This window comes from Symphalangus syndactylus, chromosome 21 (assembly GCF_028878055.3).
Source record: "Symphalangus syndactylus isolate Jambi chromosome 21, NHGRI_mSymSyn1-v2.1_pri, whole genome shotgun sequence".
In the NCBI taxonomy this organism is placed as follows: domain Eukaryota; kingdom Metazoa; phylum Chordata; class Mammalia; order Primates; family Hylobatidae; genus Symphalangus; species Symphalangus syndactylus.
In genome coordinates this window covers 53,853,866-53,871,971 of record NC_072443.2, presented here as the reverse complement: position 1 = coordinate 53,871,971, position 18,106 = coordinate 53,853,866, and the positions used below count along the sequence as shown (strand labels likewise).

The window sequence follows — 18,106 nt, the reverse complement described above, 5'->3', positions numbered from 1 at the left end:
TTGCTACTTTCAAGATTCCCTCTTTGTATCTGTCTTTTGACAGTTGAATTATAATGTGTCTCAATGAGAATATCTTTGAATTTATCCTACTTGGAGTTCGCTAAGCTTTTTGAACATGTATATTATTGTCTTTCATCAAATTTGGGGAGTTTTCAGCCATTATTTCTTCAGATATTCCTTTTACCCTAATTTCTCTTGTCTCTCCTTCTGGGACTCCTATTATTCATATGTTGGTATGCTTGATGGCCTCACATACGTCCCTGAGAATCTTCATTTTTCTTCATTTCCTTTTCTTTCTGCTTTCATTCTGAAATGCTTCTGTGTTGGGAGTACTGCTTGTGAAATTCCTGCACACAGGACAGTAGCTGCCCACACCATGTCCTCCTTGGTCAGGACCAGTGCTTCTTGGGGCCTCTTTACTAGAAAATGAATAAGGAGACATTACCTGTCCTCCTTGATTGGTCAGAAGTGGGAGCAGCCTGATAGCATTAGAAATATTGCTGGCCTCAGAGATCAAATCCTGGCTCTGCCACTTCCTCGTGATGTGACATGGGGCAGATAATTTTCTGCACTTTGGATTCCTCATCTATAGGATGACCAACTCATCCTGGTTTGCCTGGGACTTTTTAGGTTTTATACCGAAAGTTCCATGTCTCAGGAAACCAATTAGACCCAGGGGGACCCTACTCATCTTTGAGAGGAAGATAATAGTACCTACCACAAGGTGGTTGTGAGAAAATAGAAGATACAGAAAAGCAGCTAGGTCATCGTTGTGTTCCATAATCATGTAATTATTACTTATGCAAAATGCAAGGAGGGTGTTTGAAGATGGAGAATGATGCACCAAATAGCTAACACTTTGACATGTGGACTTGCTTCAATGGGACAACTGAGAGCAGAACCAGGGAAGTTTTCTGTTAGTTCTACCTGAACATTTCTGCCAGCTATCCCTCTGGAAACATCGCTATATGTCAGATCCCCACATGCTGCAGAGGGAGAACCATCACCTGCCTCTTTAATGACATACCTGGATTCTCCTTGCTGGCCCTATTCAATGCTGAAGGTCAGGGCTGTGTTCACTACAACCTAAAAACCAGGTAAGTGGACTGGGAGAGTACTAGTCTCATGGAAGTACCTCTGAGGGTGATGGAGGGAGGACTGAGGTGGTGACTATGAGTCCCTGGTTAAAGAAGAAGCCAGGTGGTGTCCAGAGGTCTAGTAAGGCAGTGAGGTAGGGCTGAGGCTGTTTCTGCAGGGACATAGGAACTTTAAGGCTCAGCCCTTCCTTGCTGTATCTCTGTCACAGCCAATGAGAAGGACACCTTCCCAAGTCCTACTCCACTTGGTACCCCAGAGCACTAAGATCTTGATTGTTAGTTATATTAATGGAAGAATTATTTAGTGGAAAAAATATGTTTTATACTGGGAGTGGGTGAAGGAGAGGCATGAACACACTACTTCTGTGGCATCTTTTAAGAGAAGTGCATATTCTTGCCAGCCAAAGGGATGTTGTCTGACTTTTCTTTTTTGTTTTGTTTTTGTTTTTGTTTTGAGACAGGGTCTTGCTCTCTGTCACCTAGGTTGAAGTGCAATGGCATGATTATAGCTCACTGCAGCTTCGAACTCCTGGGCTCAAGTGATCCTTTCACCTCAGCCTCCTGGATTAGCTGGGGCTACAGACATGCGCCACAATGCCCAGATAATTTTTTAAACTTTTTGTAGAGACAGGGTCTCACTGTGTTGGCCAGGACGATCTCAAACTCCTGGCCTCAAACAATCCTCCTGCCTCAGCCCCTCAAAGTGCTGGGATTATAGGCATAAGCCACCATGTCTGGCTTTGCCTGGCTTTGCCTGGCTTTTCATAAGGAACTGTTCTTGGAAGAAATGACTTACTGTTATGTTACAGGTATTCCAGTTCCCATCTTGGTGCCTGTTATATACTCAGGCTACTAGGCAACAGAGCACAAATCTCATTTCTTCCCCTCTTGGGTTTGGCCCAAGCCTTCATCATCTCTCTCAGAATAGGCTCCTCTGGTAGCATCAACAGGTGTTAAGCGGCCTCAGACCATAGCAAGTGGGGAAAGTAAGGCTGCCTTCAGGACTCCACCACTCCTCCAGCCTGGGACTTAGTATTACAGACCTGCCTGCCCATAGCCTGCAGTGATGAGAGCTTCCTTCAGGGGCCCAGTGGCAGCTACTCACTTCTGTATCTCTTCTAGTTGCCCATATGTCTTAATCTTGGATGAGGAAGGTGGGACCACCAATGACCAGCAGGGCTATGTAGTCCACAAATGGAGCTGGACTTCCAGGACAGAGACCCTGCTTTCCCTGGAATACAAGGTAGGGATGGGCAGCACAGGTTGGGTGGCAGTGAGCACTACTGTCACAGGGAGGGCCTTGGCATCCTGCCATGCACTGCCTAGCATTAAAAGCCCAGGGCTACCCAGAAGACAGGAATCCTGCCCTGAAGGAGCTCATAATCTCATTCAGAGGTTCCCAAGTTGGTGGATGGTGGTCCAGGTTGGCTGAAGGGAACTTTTCACCAGCCTAAACTATTGGCTGCTTTACAGACATTTCTTGGTAATATCCTTCCTGTGTAATTTTTATTATTAATATTATTCTGTTTTTACTGTTAAAATGTGTTTTATGAAGTCACAGTTATAGTAGTTGATAGCTTTATTTTTAATGCCTATGTGTGGCAATAATAAAAATTAGCAATTCTATATTGGTCTCCTCAGTTTTTATTTTTATAACTTTATTATCTATAAAATAAAACAATCTAGAAGTCAAAAGTGACTGATAGATACAAACTTTTTTTTCATTCATTTGGCTGTTCAGATAATTATTCACCAAAGATTTATTAAATAACAAATAATAAACAGGGCTGAATTATTAATAATAAATTAATAAACTTATTAGTAAAGCAACTAAGTGTGCTTGTCACTTATCTGTGGCAGAGTTCCTCATCATTGACACTACTGACATTTTGGGATGGATACTTCTTTGGTATAACTGTGCATTGTAAGATGTTTAGCATTCCACTAGATTCCAGTAGTATCCCCTTCTCCAGTTGTGACAACCAAAAATATCTTCAGGTATCACCAAATGTAGCCTCTGGAGGGCAAAATTGCCCCCAGTTGAGAATTACCAATCAGAGGATGGAAGGAGAAACAAAACCCGTCAAGGAACTCAAAAGTCTAAGGGAGTAATAAGAACACAGGGTAGACACAGATAAGAACTGTGAGAGAAGGGCAAGTGTTGGGATTCAGAGAAAGATCACAGAACATAGCAGCAACTCAAGCTGGCCTGAGATGAAGAGCCCCACAGTAAGGGTTGTGGACACAAGCACTTGGAATGCGTGGGAGGGCTCCAGCCCCCTACCCTTAGTCTCCTGTTTCTTGTCCTCTTGGTTCATCCTCTACACTGGCCACTGACTCTCCTCCTTATGCTCTGATTCCTCAGACCACACCTCTGCTCAGGAATATTCACTCCTTTGAACATGTCTCACCTTTCCTACTCCCTTGGCCTGAAATGCACCCCATCCTCTCTTTGCCAGTGCAAATGTCCTCCCAAATTTCTTCAAAACCCTGCCCAGACTCCCCTCCTTTATGGCATCCCATCCCACACCCATTTCTATCTTCCCACAGTGCACACGGTTTGGATTAATCACTTGGTAATTAATGTCAGGAAGAGGTTCTCATCTCTGGCTGGGTATCTTTTGGAAGTGATGATAAAGAGTAGCTGCCGCTTTTCCACCCATCTTTGGCTCCTCCTCAGGGGAAGAGTAATGACATATTTGTGGAAGGGGCTGAGTATGTGTGGCCCAGGCCATTCTGGGTCCTCTTTGACATCTTCCCACCCATCTGCAGAGGGCTTTCCAGCACTTCCTGCCAAGTGGTCACCTTCCTACCACTGTAGGACAAGAGTCACAGTCAGACCTTGTGCCTGAGTGGACACATCTGTCTGATTCAGGGATAAAGGGTTACCCTCTGATCCAAGCTGCATTCCCAATTCATCTTTACCAGAACTGAAGCTGATTCATCTGCCAGACACCTGTGACTCTTTGACAGTGGGTTTCATGCCTGAGTTGGAAAGGGAAGGAGCAGGAATAAGGAAGCATCATTTACTTTTTCAGTGGGTCCCCTAGGGGAGCCTGGAATTTTACTGTCTTCTCCATGAAGCAGAATTCTAACACAAGAACTGGAAAGCTCTTACAAATCTTCTGCCCCAAGCCAACAGGGGCTTTGTGCTTCGTGGTGGGTCAGGAAGGGGTGGCTGGGGCCATAGAAGCAGGGATTCTCTGAGTACTGTTTCTTCATCTACAGGTGAATGAGGAAATGAAACTAAAGGTGCTGGGACAGGACTCCATCACAGTCACCTTCACCTCCCTGAATGAGACAGTAACACTCACTGTGTCGGCCAACAGTTGTCCCCATGGAATGGCATATGACAAACGGGTAAGGCCAGGCAGACCAGGCACCCAGCCCTGACCCCTGGGCATCTCAATGTGGGTTGCTGTTTCACATCTCAGGGCCTTTGCTCTTACTCCCCACCACCCTTCCATGCAAGGCCCTGCCTCTTCCTCTGCCATTATTCACCGCCTACTCTTAGTACCACCTTCCTCTGAAACTTCTTATATCAATTAAGAGTCTTCCAGTTGTAAGTGACAGAATCCAGTGTGGACTAGCTTAAGCATGAAAAAAGAATATAGTGGCTCAATAAACTGAGAAGTCTGTCAATACACCGTTTCAGGCATGGCTGGATCCAGGCCCTGAAATGATTCCACCAGATCTTCCCATCTCTTAGCTCTGCTTTCCTCTTTGTTGGCTTCATTCTCAAGGAGTTTCTCTCCTGTTGATGACAAGATGACCATGAACATCTCTGGGTTATTATTATACCAGCTTTAGATCCCCTGGAAGAAGGAGGGCTTCTCTTTCCTAAACACTCCAGTAGAAATGCCAACATCAACACTCATTGGCTCTATTAACTGCCCATGCGTGAAACATTCCCTGTGGCCAGGAGTATGTATTGCTCTCATTGGCTAGGCTCGAGGCTCATGTCCATCCTGGGGGCCAATGTGTCAGATTACTCTCAAATGAACCACGTGGGCAAAGGATAAAGCAGAAGAGTTTCCCTAAAGGAAAATCAAGGTGCTGTTACCGGAAGAAGAAATGATGCTGAGTAGAAAACTACCAGTGCATGTTGATGACCCTCTCTCTACCATCCTCTTCCCATCCCAGGTAGAGTCAGTCTCTCCCTCTGCTCAGCCCCCCTGGCCGTGACAACCTCCATTCTAGACTGCTTTATTTTCAAGTCTATCTTCTCCACAAATTGAAAATTCCCTGTGATTCCCTCTAATGTCTGTTGTCCCAGGGCCCAGCATGAGGACTACTTCAAATTAAGTCTTTACGAAATATTTTTTTGGGTGGATGAGAATACAGTGGAGACTGGGAGTCTGATTCTTCCATTCAGTGCGTCATCATGGATCCTACTGTGTATCTGGTGATGTCAAGTCAATATCAGGGAGAGAGGTGGAGAGGATTAAGAGGACACAGTCCCTACACCCTGAGTGTATATCCCAAAAGAGAACACTTGACCTCAACACAAGATGGGGTAACCAAAGCTCAGGTGGGTAGAGCAGACTATTTGAGCTCCCCACAGGGCACTCTGCCCACTAAGGGAAGGCTCCTAGAAGCAAAAGCAGGGTGACCATACTTCCCAGTTTGCCCAGAGCCAGTCCTAGTTTATACCAGAGCAATTATATACCTGGAGCAATCGTAAATGGCACTATGTGTCCCCCTCAAAAGTGTCCTGATTTGGATGATAGATTATATGATCATCCTGAACAAGAAGCTCTTAAGCTGTGTGGGCATTTGCCACTGTATGCCACAAGCTTACAGACGCCCAAAGCTGGCAGAGCCCAGCAAGGGCAACCAACCCAATGTCCAATAAGGACATAGGGCGTGGGCATTTGTTAGGGGTCTCCTTTGTTATTCCTGGAGGAAAGCATTGCATCTGTTTTTTTTTTTTTCCCACTACATTTTCATTCCAGCAGCATTTCACCTTCATTAATTCATTAACAAATTCAATAAACATTTATTAGCACCTGCCGCAGGCCAAGTTGGCTGCTGGAGATGTAGAAATAAAGAAGTCTCATTCCCTCTAAACTCTGAAATTCTCTCAATCTAATGGAAGGGGCAAAAGCATGGGCACCAATGATCATCTAGCTTGACCCTTGTGGTGTGCCAGAGGGTCGTGTGGAATCTGCTAGGAGAGGAGGAGAGGAAGTACCAGAGAAATGCAGGTGCCTGTGAATCTGGCATGCATTGGTTACTTCAAAGAGCAAACTACCCGCAAGAGTTTGAGTCCATCTGGGCTGAGATGAATGATCTTGCTTATTGATCCATCTACCCTGTCAATTTGGTTCCACACTCTCACTCTAAAAGGCCATTGGTTTTATTTTATTTTATTTTATTTTATTTTATTTTATTTTATTTTATTTTATTGAGACCAAGCCTTATCTGTCGCCCAGACTGGAGTGCAGTGGTGCAATCTTAGCTCACTGCAGCCTCTGCCTCCTAGGTTCAGGTGATTCTCGTGCCTTCAGACTCCCGAGTAGCTGGGATTACAGGTGCCTACCACCACGCCAGCTCATTTTTGTATTTTTAGTAGAGACAAGGTTTCACCATGTTGGCCGGGCTGGTCTCAAACTCCTGACCTTAGATGATCCACCCGCCTCCGCCTCCCAAAGTGCTGGGATTACAGGCGTAAGCCACCGTGCCTGGCCAGAAAAAGTTATTGTTAAGTGATTAAGTATGCACTGGGTATGAAGTCACGTATCTATGTTTCTTGGAAACCTTTTTAGATTGCGTTTTAAAAATGTGAGTCTACTTTTCTTATCAAAGGCAATGGATATTAGAAAATTATTCTCATAAAATTGTGGCAATGCTTCATTTTTCTGGCAACCTCTTGTCTGATTATCTCTGAAGTTTGGAATGCAGCTGAGAACCAAGATACAAGCAATTCAAGACCTCCATGAGCAGCTGAGAAAAATTACTCTCAGTCTGTGTACCCAACAAGCCCCTTAGGCCTAGAAAAGCCCCTAGGAATTCAAGTCTTATTTTCTTACCTTAAAGCAACCTCCTCATGCAGGAATTAGAAGTCTAGAGCTGTGCTGTCCAATATTGTAGCCATGAGTCACACATGGCAGTTGAGCCCTTGACATGTGACAAGTGCAAATGGAGATGGGCTCTGCATGGAAACACACACTGCATTTCAAAGACTTAGTGTGAATTGAAAATGTAAAATTTCTCATTAATAATTGACTATTTTGATGATATGTTGACATAACCTTATTTTTGATATACTAGGTTTAAATCAATAGATAATTAGAATTAATTTTCCCTTTTAAAAATGTTTTTAATGTGCTACTAGGATGTTTTCAACTACATGTGTAGCTCACATTATATTTCTAGTGGATCATGCTGGGCTAGAAGGTAGAGTCTCTACTAAGGGAAGTTTATCAAGGCATGGTTTGACAGTGTAGTAGAAGACTGAGAGATTTTTTTAAATGACACAGTAATTCAAAGAGCATAACTGTCTTAAGGAAACGTAACATAGGGACAAACAGACCAATACATTGAGACAGACTCTGAAAACAGTGCTGCGTTATAGAAAGCAGAAACAGATGTTGACCAAGATTGACTTGCCAAAAAAGTGTTCCGATCATAACCTCTTTGAGAGTGCAAGCATGTGTACTATGTATGACAACTTTCTAACAAGATAAACAGAAACAATGAGTAAATATGCTTTCTTGTGGGTAATGGGATTTCCAAATGTTGACCTTAACCATGTGGTTAAGCGTCTCAGGATATTTTACATGAAATCCTGAGGCTTAGAAAATTAGCTCATCTTGCATTCTTGGACCGTGAGAGCTGCAAGGAGCTTCCAAGAAAATGTGCCGAGTGTTGGGGCTGGCAGAGAGTCTCGGCTAGGAAGAGGCCATAGAGCCTTGGGCCAGTCCCTTCCCTGTCTGGGTCTCAGTTTCCTCATCTGTGTAGTGATGCATAAGGGCCTGCCCGGCTTTAACACATTCCCACCCTGGGACTTTTACAGTCCATTCAGTTCCATCTGTGGGTGTTTTTTTGGGGTCGGTGATCACTCGTTAGCAAAACCATGGTCGCCTCTGTAAGGCTGGGGGTGGGGGCAGGAGCAGCCTCCTCCCTCAGAGTCCCTGTCACTGAGAAGCTTGTTAAATGGCTTCCCCAGACACCCATTGCCCTGGAAAGAGCCACCCATCGAGAGACAGGCAGAATGGCAGTCCCAGCTTTTACAGCCCTGAGGCCTGGCTCCTCACTAAATATTTCCATCAAGGCAGCTCTTGGGAAGCGAGACAACAGCCTCTGTTTAAATGCTTTATTAGCCCAGTGTGCCACCTCAGGTCCTTTTTGGAAGCAGGCTGGGTATAAATTTCAAATAAATAAATAAATAAGATGAGCGCAGAAGCAGCAACTGGGGCCAAGAACCAGAAGGACGGTTGAGGCTTTGCCATTTGTTGGGGACATCTTTTATAGATTTCCTGCCTGCAGCGTAAAGAAGGACTCATGGGCTGACTTTGTTGTTCATCAGGAAATCTGATACTGCCCACCCCACTCTTGCCACTTGAGGCTTAAATTCCACAGAAGACAGTTTTTTTTCCTACCTTCTCTATGTTACATGGGAGATGTAGAAATGATAGATCTTCCTCTCAAGTTGCTAAATGAGTTTAGGGACAAAGGAAGTGAAAAAAAAAAAAATGACCAGGAGCCAGGCAGAAAGGACAGGAAGGGACATGTGTGAAAGTGCAGCAGAGGGAGCAGTTGCTATTGGCTGAGGAAATCAGGGAAGGCTTCCTAGAGAGAAAGACTGAATATAATTACCTCTGGAAACTGGGCCTGATTTTGCAGTGCCAGTGACATACCCCAGCTGTTCAGAGCAGGTCTTAGGTTGGGTCTTCTGGGAAACAGACTGTGGAATGGAGCCAAGTATGCAGGAGTTTACTGGGGACTGCTCTTAGGAACAGCCCCTTTGAGAGTCTGAAGGAAGGCAGAGGGAGAGGGCAACCATGGCAGAGGCCTCAGCGATCCCGTGGGGAGCCCTGGAGTCAGAATGATCCTTCAGCATAATCCCAAATGGAAGCAAGAGGCCTGGGCCTTTGTGACCTGCAATGACCAGTCAGCCTCTGTAACCTTGGCCAGAGGCAGGTTCTCAGCTGGGCAATGTCAGCAGCCACTGTTTTGACAGCTAGAGGGATGAAGGGGCTCCTGGGGGATGCACCGCAGCATCCACTGCAGAGGGAGGCCGGCAGAGAAAGCTCTGCAGAAGGCTTTATCGTCCACTTACTCACGAATGCAATAGCATTTACTGAGCACCTGCATGACAAACACTCAGACACACAGGAGACCAAGACTTGGTCCCTTCCCTCCAGAAGCTTGCAGTCTAGTGGAAAGATAGGCTCAAACACAGCTATCACTTGGCAAAGTGCTAACTTCCATCTTCAAGCTGCATTGAGCATGATGAGAGTTTAAAGCAAGAAGCAGTTCTGCCCAGTTGAATCAAGGAAAACTCTCCGAGGAGAGGCCATGAGTCAGGCCTGGGCCTGTGTGCAGGAACTCACTGGACTGAGAGGGAGAGAGGTGTGTTCCAGGTGGCGGGGTGGGGGTGGGGGTGCGGGGAGCGGCGGCAATAGCACATCCTCTGAACCGGAGCAAGTCTTAGTTATCCTGGGCTAGGCAGCTGGTTCCTTGAGGGGCTGGTGACACCTGCCTTCCCCTTTGCCTCTCTCCAGCTGAACCACAGAATCAGCAACATGGACGACAAGGTGTATAAGATGAGCCGAGCCCTGGCTGAGATCAAGAAGCGGTTTCAGAAGACAGTGACTCAGTTCATTAGTTCTATCTTGCTGGCTGCAGGTAAGGAGGCTGAAAGGTGGGCGAAGGCCTATCTGCTGGCTTCCCCAGTCCTGAGATTCTGGCAGGTCATCTCAAGAGACAGACCTTTACTTTACCGCCCATTCCATCTTTAGTCTGAATGTCCAGGGAAGTAGGCATAGCAGAGGTATTTCCCCATTTTAGGTGGGATCACTGGGCTCAGGTCACTTAAGGCCACACAGCTAAGAATAGTGACATGGGCCCACTTGCATTTCTGAGCTTTCTCCCGGAGTGTCTTGCACATCTCCATGAGATTGTTTTATTTTCCTGGTTTTCTCAGTGTCCCTCTTGGTCCCCACCCCACATCTACATTCACCTTTAGCTCCATTTCTCATATCACCCATCATCCATCTGGAGCCCCTGCTCCTCCCTTCTTTTTGTGGATCTCAGAAGAGAAAAATGCAGTCACCTCTCTAGGCTGTCCCTGTTAGGCCCACAGAGATCCCCCAAGGCCAGCATGGGTGACCTCAGGACCCTTCCACCTCTGAGCCCCTCTCCTGACTGCTGATGGGCCTGGGAACAAGGATACATTGACCCCTATTCTGTGCCACCCCCTGGCTGGGCATAGAGGGGCTGTGCTCCCCTCACTGCCTCTCTGGGGAGTTTCTCCTTGTCCCCAGAGACTTTGATGGCCCCCTTCTCTGGGAAGCCTTCCTTGACTTCCCTAGCAGAATGGGTCACACCTCCTTTGGGCTCCCATAGCACTTAATTATTTTTTCTTTTTTTTCCACACAAGTGAAAGAAAGGATCCCACAGCACTTTGTACATGTTCTAATTATACATCTTACTACTTAGCATTGTGACTATGCCCCCCATCGTGCTCCCCCACTGGGAATTTCCGGAGGCTGGGAATTCTGTCTTGGGGTGCCTCTGCATGCTCAGTACCCACATTTGAGAAACGCTGGTGAGTGAAGAGACGAGAGGTCCCTGGCCTTAGAAGTTTTCCAGTCTAGTAGGGAAAGCAAGACAAGAATATAAATAAATACAATACAACAAAGAAAGTAGATGGAATTGACTTAAAGCTGGAGACAGAGGGAACAGCATTCTCAAGGAAGGAACAGCATGAGTCAGGAATGCATTGTGTAGTTAGCCTCTACATTTGGTGCTGGGAGGACACAGGCTGAATGGAACAGGCCCCAGCATGGGTGCGGAGAGTGAGATTGAAGCTAGGTGTCTTGAAGAATGAGTACGAAAGGAGACCTATTCTTTCTTACATTCTTACAACCCAACATTTGGCAGTGTCACTGATGAGTGCACTGGGACAAGAGTACTATACTGGACAGCAGAGGGGAGGTGCCGGAGAATCAGTCAGAGCGGAGGGAAGGAGATGGGGGTGAGTCAAGGTGCACTTAGATGTTTCCAGTCTGGAACCAGAGGCAGAGGAGTCCTGGCCATGAAGGGAAAATGACAGCAGTGTCTTCTGTTAACAGGTCTGTTTACCATTGAATATCCCACCAAAAAGGAGGAGGAAGAATTTGTTCGGTTCAAGATGAGATCCGGAACTCATCCCAAGCGGCTCCGCAAGCTAAGTTTATGCTCAGGAGAAATTCTTTTACGATCTCAGTCAGGCCAACTGGAATCCTCAATTGCAGAGACTTTGAAGGATAAGCCTGAGTCTGCTCCTGTGAGCCCAGTTCGGAAGAAGACCACCAAAATCTATACCAAAGCCAAGGTCACATCCAGGTTGGCTTGGTCCTTCATGTCTTCCGCAGCATCAGGTGTTGTGATGGGCAGTGGGCACAGGATAGTGAACCCAACAGATGGGGCCCCTCTCTTTTGGAGCTTAAATTCCAAGGGCAAGTAAAGTGAGGAGATAAACACATGAACAAATGATATAATTTTAGGCAGCGATAAGGACTAGGAAGAAAAGAATTGGAGTAATGTGTTAGGGCAGGGGTTGGGTATGGACCAAATTTGGCCCAGCTGCCAATTTTTTGTTGGTGAGCTAAGAATGGTTTTTATATTTTTAAGTGCTTGAAGGGGGAAAAAAATCAAAAGATTTCATGACAGGGGAAATGATATAAAAATTTAAATGTCAGTATCCCTAAATAAGGCTTTCTGGGAACACGGCTACACCCACTCATTCATATATCATCTACAGCCGCTTCCTTGTGACAGTGGACACACTGAGGGTCAGGCCTGCGAAGCGTCAGGTATTCACTACCTGGCTTTCTACAGAAAATGTTGCCTGGCATATGGGATAGAGAGTGGCTGGAAAGTGGCGTGGGATGGGCTGTGGTAGAGGGTGAGGGAAGGCAGTTCTCAGGAGATTATATTGAAACCCAGATGCAAAGGATGATAAACAGGTGGCCAGGAACAGATATGGGGAAGGAACACCAGGCAGAGAGCACAGCAAGTCCAAAGGCACTGAGACAGGAGTGAGGCTGGTATGTGTGAGAGAGTAAGAAGGCTAGTGAGGCTGGAGTGTGGTGGAGAAGGGGACAATGACGCGAATTGACAACCGAGATGTAGGCAGGAGTTTGGTCATGTAGCCTTGATAGTGTTATGGAAGGCCATTCCATAAGGAAGTGACAGCATCGGATTTATCTTTTTTTTTTTTTCAGACAGGGTCTCACTCTGTCAGCCAGGCTGGAGTGCAGTGGCACGATCTCAGCTCACTGCAACCTCTGCCTCCCGGGTTCAGGCGATTCTCCTGCCTCAGCTTCCCTAGTGCTGGGACAACAGGCATGTACCACCACGCCTGCCTAAGTTTTGTATTTTTAGTAGAGATGGGGTTTTGCCATGTTGGCCAGGCTGGTCTCAAACTCCTGACCTCATGTGATCCACCCACGTGGGCTCCCAAAGTGCTGGGATTACAGGCGTGAGCCACTGCACCTGGCCTGGGATTTATCTCTTTTTAACTTTAAAAAAGTATTAAAATATTTTTCATGTTTTAACTTTTCAAAAAATATAAAAGGCATACAGAAAAATGAGCAAATCCTAAGTGTGTAGCTCAATTAATGTTACAAAGTAAACATATCCTATAATTACCAAGTCAAGAAATAGAGCATTACCAGCTCCTTAGAAGCCCCCTTTTGTCCCATCCAAATGACCAATCTCACCCTCCTTCCCAGGTGGAAGATTGCTAACACCAGAGATTAGTTTTTATTGTTTTCTAAACCCTGATTAAAATAGATCTCTTTGGTGTGTCTTCTTTGGTGTCTGGCATCTTTGTCTCAACATTATGATTGTGAGATTTGTGCATGTTGTTATGTATAGCAATAGTTTCTTCTTTTTCATTACTTTATAATAATCAATTGTAGGCCGGGTGCGGTGGCCCATGCCTGTAATCCCAGCACTTTGGGAGGCCGAGGCGGGCGGATCACGAGGTCAGGAGATAGAGACCATCCTGGCTAACACGGTGAAACCTCGTTTCTACTAAAAATACAAAAAATTAGCTGGACGTGGTGGTGGGCGCCTGTGGTTCCAGCTACTCGGGAGGCTGAGGCAGGAGAACGGTGTGAACCTGGGAGGCGGAGCTTGCAGTGAGCCGAGATCGCGCCACTGCACTCCAGCCTGGGCGCAGAGCGAGACTGCGTCTCAAAAATAGTAATAATAATCAATTGTAAATACACCAGAAAGTATGCATTCTGTGTTGATGAATATTTGGTGGTTTAGGTAGTAGCAAACTGTGCTACTATTGATTGGCATATGCCTGGATGTGAAATTGCTGTCATTGAGTGTGTGTATATTCAGCTTCTAGTACAGACTGTCCGTTTTCCACCATGGTTGTTTTACGTCCTGCCCCCACCAGCAGTGTGTCTGCGAGTTCAGTTGCTCCACATCTTCACCAATGCTTGGTATGGTCAATCATTTTAATATAGCCATGCTGTAATGATGAAATGTGTTGTCTTAGTGGCGAAATGGTTTTTTATTTGCATTTCCCTGATGACTATAGAGGCTGAGCACCCTCCATTGTTTATTGACCATTTTAAATACAGCAGTCCTTCTTATCCTCAGCGGATACTTTCCAAGACCCACAGTGGATGTCTGAAACTGTGAACAGTACCAAGCCCTATATATACTCTGTTTTTCCCTATACATACATACACCACAGCCAAGATGCAGGACGATTCCATCACCCCCCAACCAAGAGAAAGAAATTCCCTTATGCTATTCCTTTGTAGTCAAACCCTTCCCTCGCCCTTAATCCCTGACAACCACTAATCTGTTCTTTGTAGATATAGTTTTGCATTTTCCAGAATGTCGTGTAAATGGGATTCTACTGTATACAGCCTTTTGAATCTATCTTCTTAACTTGGTGTAATACATGTAGGATTCATCCATATTGTTACATGGATCAGCAGTTCATTTCTTTTTATTACTGAGTAGTGTTCTGTCTCAGGGGGCCCCAACATCACCCCCACATTCAGAGATTTACTAGGACCCATGAGACTCATTATATAGTTGTATTCATGGATAAGGTTTATTATAGTGAAAGGATACATGATATGATCAGCAAAGGAAAAAGACACAGGTAGAATCTGAAGGACACAGGTGTGTCTTCTGGTGCACAGTGAGAGGACACACCTAGCATGCTCCTTTCTCTAGCAGAAAAAAATGCAGTAACATGTGCAATGTTTCTGCTAAGGAAGCCCACTAGGGACCCAAACCCAAGCTTTTTAGTAGGTACTGGTCCCATAAGCACCCTAAGCCTAGCAACTAGCAAAATTCCAGGCTGCCAGAAGGAAAACAGGTGTTCAGCATAAATCACATTGTTTGCAGTCTAGGCATAGAGCAGGGTGCCAAGTTCCCAGACACCAGCCAAGGGCTAATGTTCTAAAGAAGTTCTTCTAAAGATAACAGCCTCAAGCCTTCTAATGTTAATTTTTTTCTGTATATAATACATGGCATGGATGGGCAAAATTTGTTTATCCATTCAACCACTGAAAGACATTTGGATTGTTTTCAGCTTTTTCTGGTTATGATAAAACTGCTATAAATACTCGTGAGCAGGCTTTTATGTGAGCCTAAGTTTTCATTTCACTTGGGTAAATACTTAAGAGCTAGATTGCCTGGTTTTATAGTAAATGCATGTTTGACTTTGTAAGAAACTGCCAACTGTCTTCCCAAGTAGCTGTACCATTATCCATGTCCACCAACAATGTATGAGAGTTCCAGTTGCTCTAAATCTTTGTTAGCACTTGATATTGTTGGGGTTTGGTTTTTTGCCATTCGATAGACATGTGGTAATATCCCATTATCATTTTAATTTGCATTTCCCTAATAACTAAAGTTGTTGAGCATCTTTTCGTGGCTTATTTACCATTCACATATTTTCTTTGGTGAAGTATCCAAATCTTTTGCACATTTCAAAATTGGATTGTTTTCTTATTGTGAGTTTTGAGAGTTCCTTATTCTGGGTATAAGTCTTTTATCAGATATGTGACTTGAAATATTTTCTTCAGCCTTTGGCTTAATTTTTTATTCTCTTAACAGTGTATTTGCAGAGTAAAATGTATTTGGATGAAGTCTAATTAAAATAGGTTTTTTTTTCTCTGGATTGTGATTTGTTGTCATGTCTAAAAACCCTTTGTTTAACCCAGTGTTTCTCAACCAGAGATGAGTTTGCCCCCCAGGAGATATTTGACAATGTTTGGAGATATTTTTTATTATCACGACTAGGGAGGGGGTACTACTGCCATCTAGTGAGTTGAGGACAGAGATGCTGCTAAACATCCAGCAATGCACAAAACAGCTCCACATAACAAATAATTATGAAGTCCAAAATGTCAATAGTGCCAAGATTGAGAATTCCTGGCCTAACCCAATGTCACAAAAATTTCTGCTATGTTTTCTTCTAAAAGCTTATTATAGTTTATGTTTTATATTTAGGTCTATGATCCATTTTGAGTTAATTTTTATATAAGGTATAACGTATGAATTGAGGTTTGTTTGTTTTACATATGGATAGCCAATTGTTTCAACAGTACTTTTTTTTTAAAAAGATAAATTTCTCCATTGAATTATCTTTGCACCTTTGGGTCTCTTTCTAGACTCTGTTTTGTTAATATGGTGAATTGCACCCTTGGGTCTCTTTCTAGACTGTTTTGTTAATATGGTGAATTACTTTGATTTCAAATGTTGAACCAGTCTTGCATTCCCGGGATAAACTCCACTTGATCATAATGTATTATTCTTTTTCTGTATTGCTGGATTCAATTTGCTAGTATCTTGTTGAAGAGTTTTTCATCTGTACTCATAAGGGTTATTGGTCTGTAGTTTTCCTTTCTTGTAATGTTTTTGTCTATTGAGACAAGCATATAATTTTCCTCCTTTATTCTATTATTGTGGTGAATTATATTGATATTAATATGGATATATTTCAGATGTTCAACCAATCTTATATTCCTGACATAAGCTCAACTTGGTCATGATATATTTCCTTTTTATGTATTTCTAGACTTTAGGAGTTTTTGTTCTGTGCTTATAAGGCAGACTGGTCAATAATTTTTCCTTTCTTGTCATGTTATGGTCAGAAGTATTTCTTCTTTATCTACTATCTAGTGGACTTTGTGTACATATGGATTGTTTCTTCCCTAAATATTTGATAGAATTTGCCAGTGAAGTCACCTCTTCCTGGGATTTTCTTTCCGTGGAAGTTTTTAATTAAAATTTTTATTTTTACTAGATATAGGACTATTCAGATTTCTTTTTGTGTTTATTTTGATAAGTAGGATTTTTCTAGGAATTTACCGTTTTATCTAAATGTTTAAATATGTTGAAGTTGGTTTTTTGTTTTTTGTTTTTTTTGAAACGGAGTCTTGCTCTATCGCCAGGCTGGAGTGCAATGGCGCCATCTTGGCTCAAGGCAACTTCTGCCTCCCAGGTTCAAGTGATTCTCCTGCCTCAGCCTCCCAAGTAGCTGCGATTACAGGCATGCGCCACCACACCCAGCTAATTTTTGTATTTTTAGTGGTCTCGATCTCCTGGCCTCATGATCCGCCCGCCTTGGCCTCCCAAAGTGCTGGGATTACAGGTGTGAGCCACTGCGCCCAGCCTACGTTGAAGTTTTTAAAAAGATCCTTTTGCAATGTTTTAAATGACTATATTGATCTCTAGTGATACCCTCTTTTACAATACTAGTGTTAATTATTTTTGCCATTTTTCTTTTCTCCTTGATGAGTCCCAGGATTTATTGATTTATTAGTGTTTCCAAAGAACCAAATTTTAATTGTGTTGATCTTCTCATACATTTGTCTTATTACTTTATTAACTTTTACTCTTATCTTTATTATTTTCTTCTGTCTACTTTCTTTGGGTTTAATTTTATATTCTTTTTCTGACTTCCTGAGGTGGATGCTTAGATAATTGGGCTTTTTCTTTATCTTTTTTGAATATATACGTATAATATTATAAATTTCCCTCAAAGTCCAGTTTTAGCTGCATCCCACAAGCTTTGATATGCCATATGGTAATTATTAAGCTCAAAATATTTTATATTTTTCATTCTTGTTCTTTCTTGTCCTGTTGGATATTTAGAGTGTGTAACGTAATTATATCATTTCGGGATTGTCTAGTTATCATTTTTTCTTTTTAACATTAAATTGTGTTGTGGTCAGAGAAAAAAACTGCATAATTTCAATCCTCTGAAATTTGCTTAGACTTGTTTTATGGACCAGCACGTAGTCAATTTTGGTAAATGTTTCATGCAGAGCTAAAATGATGCATATTCTGCAGTTTTTTGATACAGCGTTTTATAAATGTAAGGTCAAATTTATTAATTTAATTTATTAATCATATTGCTTAAATCTTATATATACTTACAAATAATTTCTTATTTGTATCATTTACTGATAGAAGTGTGTTAATATCTCCCACTTTAATTTTGGAGCTCTCTATTTCTCCTTTTATTTCTGTCAATTTTTGCTGTATGTATTTTGAAACTATGTTATTAGACAAATGCAAACTTAAAATTGTAAACATTGTGAATTTTCCATTTTATTAAGAACTCTCTTTATTTCTAGAGATGTTTTATGTATTACAGCCTATATTCTCTAGTTATTAGTATAATTGCATCAGTTTTCTGGTTATTTTTCATAATATATCTTTTTTTGTTTTTCAATTTTTTACTTTCACCCTTTCTGCTCCTTTATTTTAAGGTCTGTCTCTTGAAAGAATTATATATTTCTTGTTTT

At 43.1% G+C, this 18,106-nt stretch overlaps 1 protein-coding gene across 12 annotated transcripts in view; it reads left to right on the top strand.

The window, feature by feature from the left end:
- The window catches only part of C21H3orf20 (chromosome 21 C3orf20 homolog), a 95,159-nt gene that overhangs the window by 38,347 nt on the left and 38,706 nt on the right, over nucleotides 1-18,106 (top strand). For 11 of the 12 annotated variants that reach the window (XM_063630260.1, XM_055259371.2, XM_063630261.1 and 8 more), the window contains 5 exons: nucleotides 945-1,097; nucleotides 2,220-2,340; nucleotides 4,326-4,457; nucleotides 9,827-9,950; nucleotides 11,399-11,651. In XM_063630260.1, the coding sequence (XP_063486330.1) occupies nucleotides 945-1,097; nucleotides 2,220-2,340; nucleotides 4,326-4,457; nucleotides 9,827-9,950; nucleotides 11,399-11,651 (783 nt within the window). The remainder of the gene's footprint in view (nucleotides 1-944; nucleotides 1,098-2,219; nucleotides 2,341-4,325; nucleotides 4,458-9,826; nucleotides 9,951-11,398; nucleotides 11,652-18,106) is intronic. The other variant, XM_055259374.2, reaches the window with a different exon arrangement.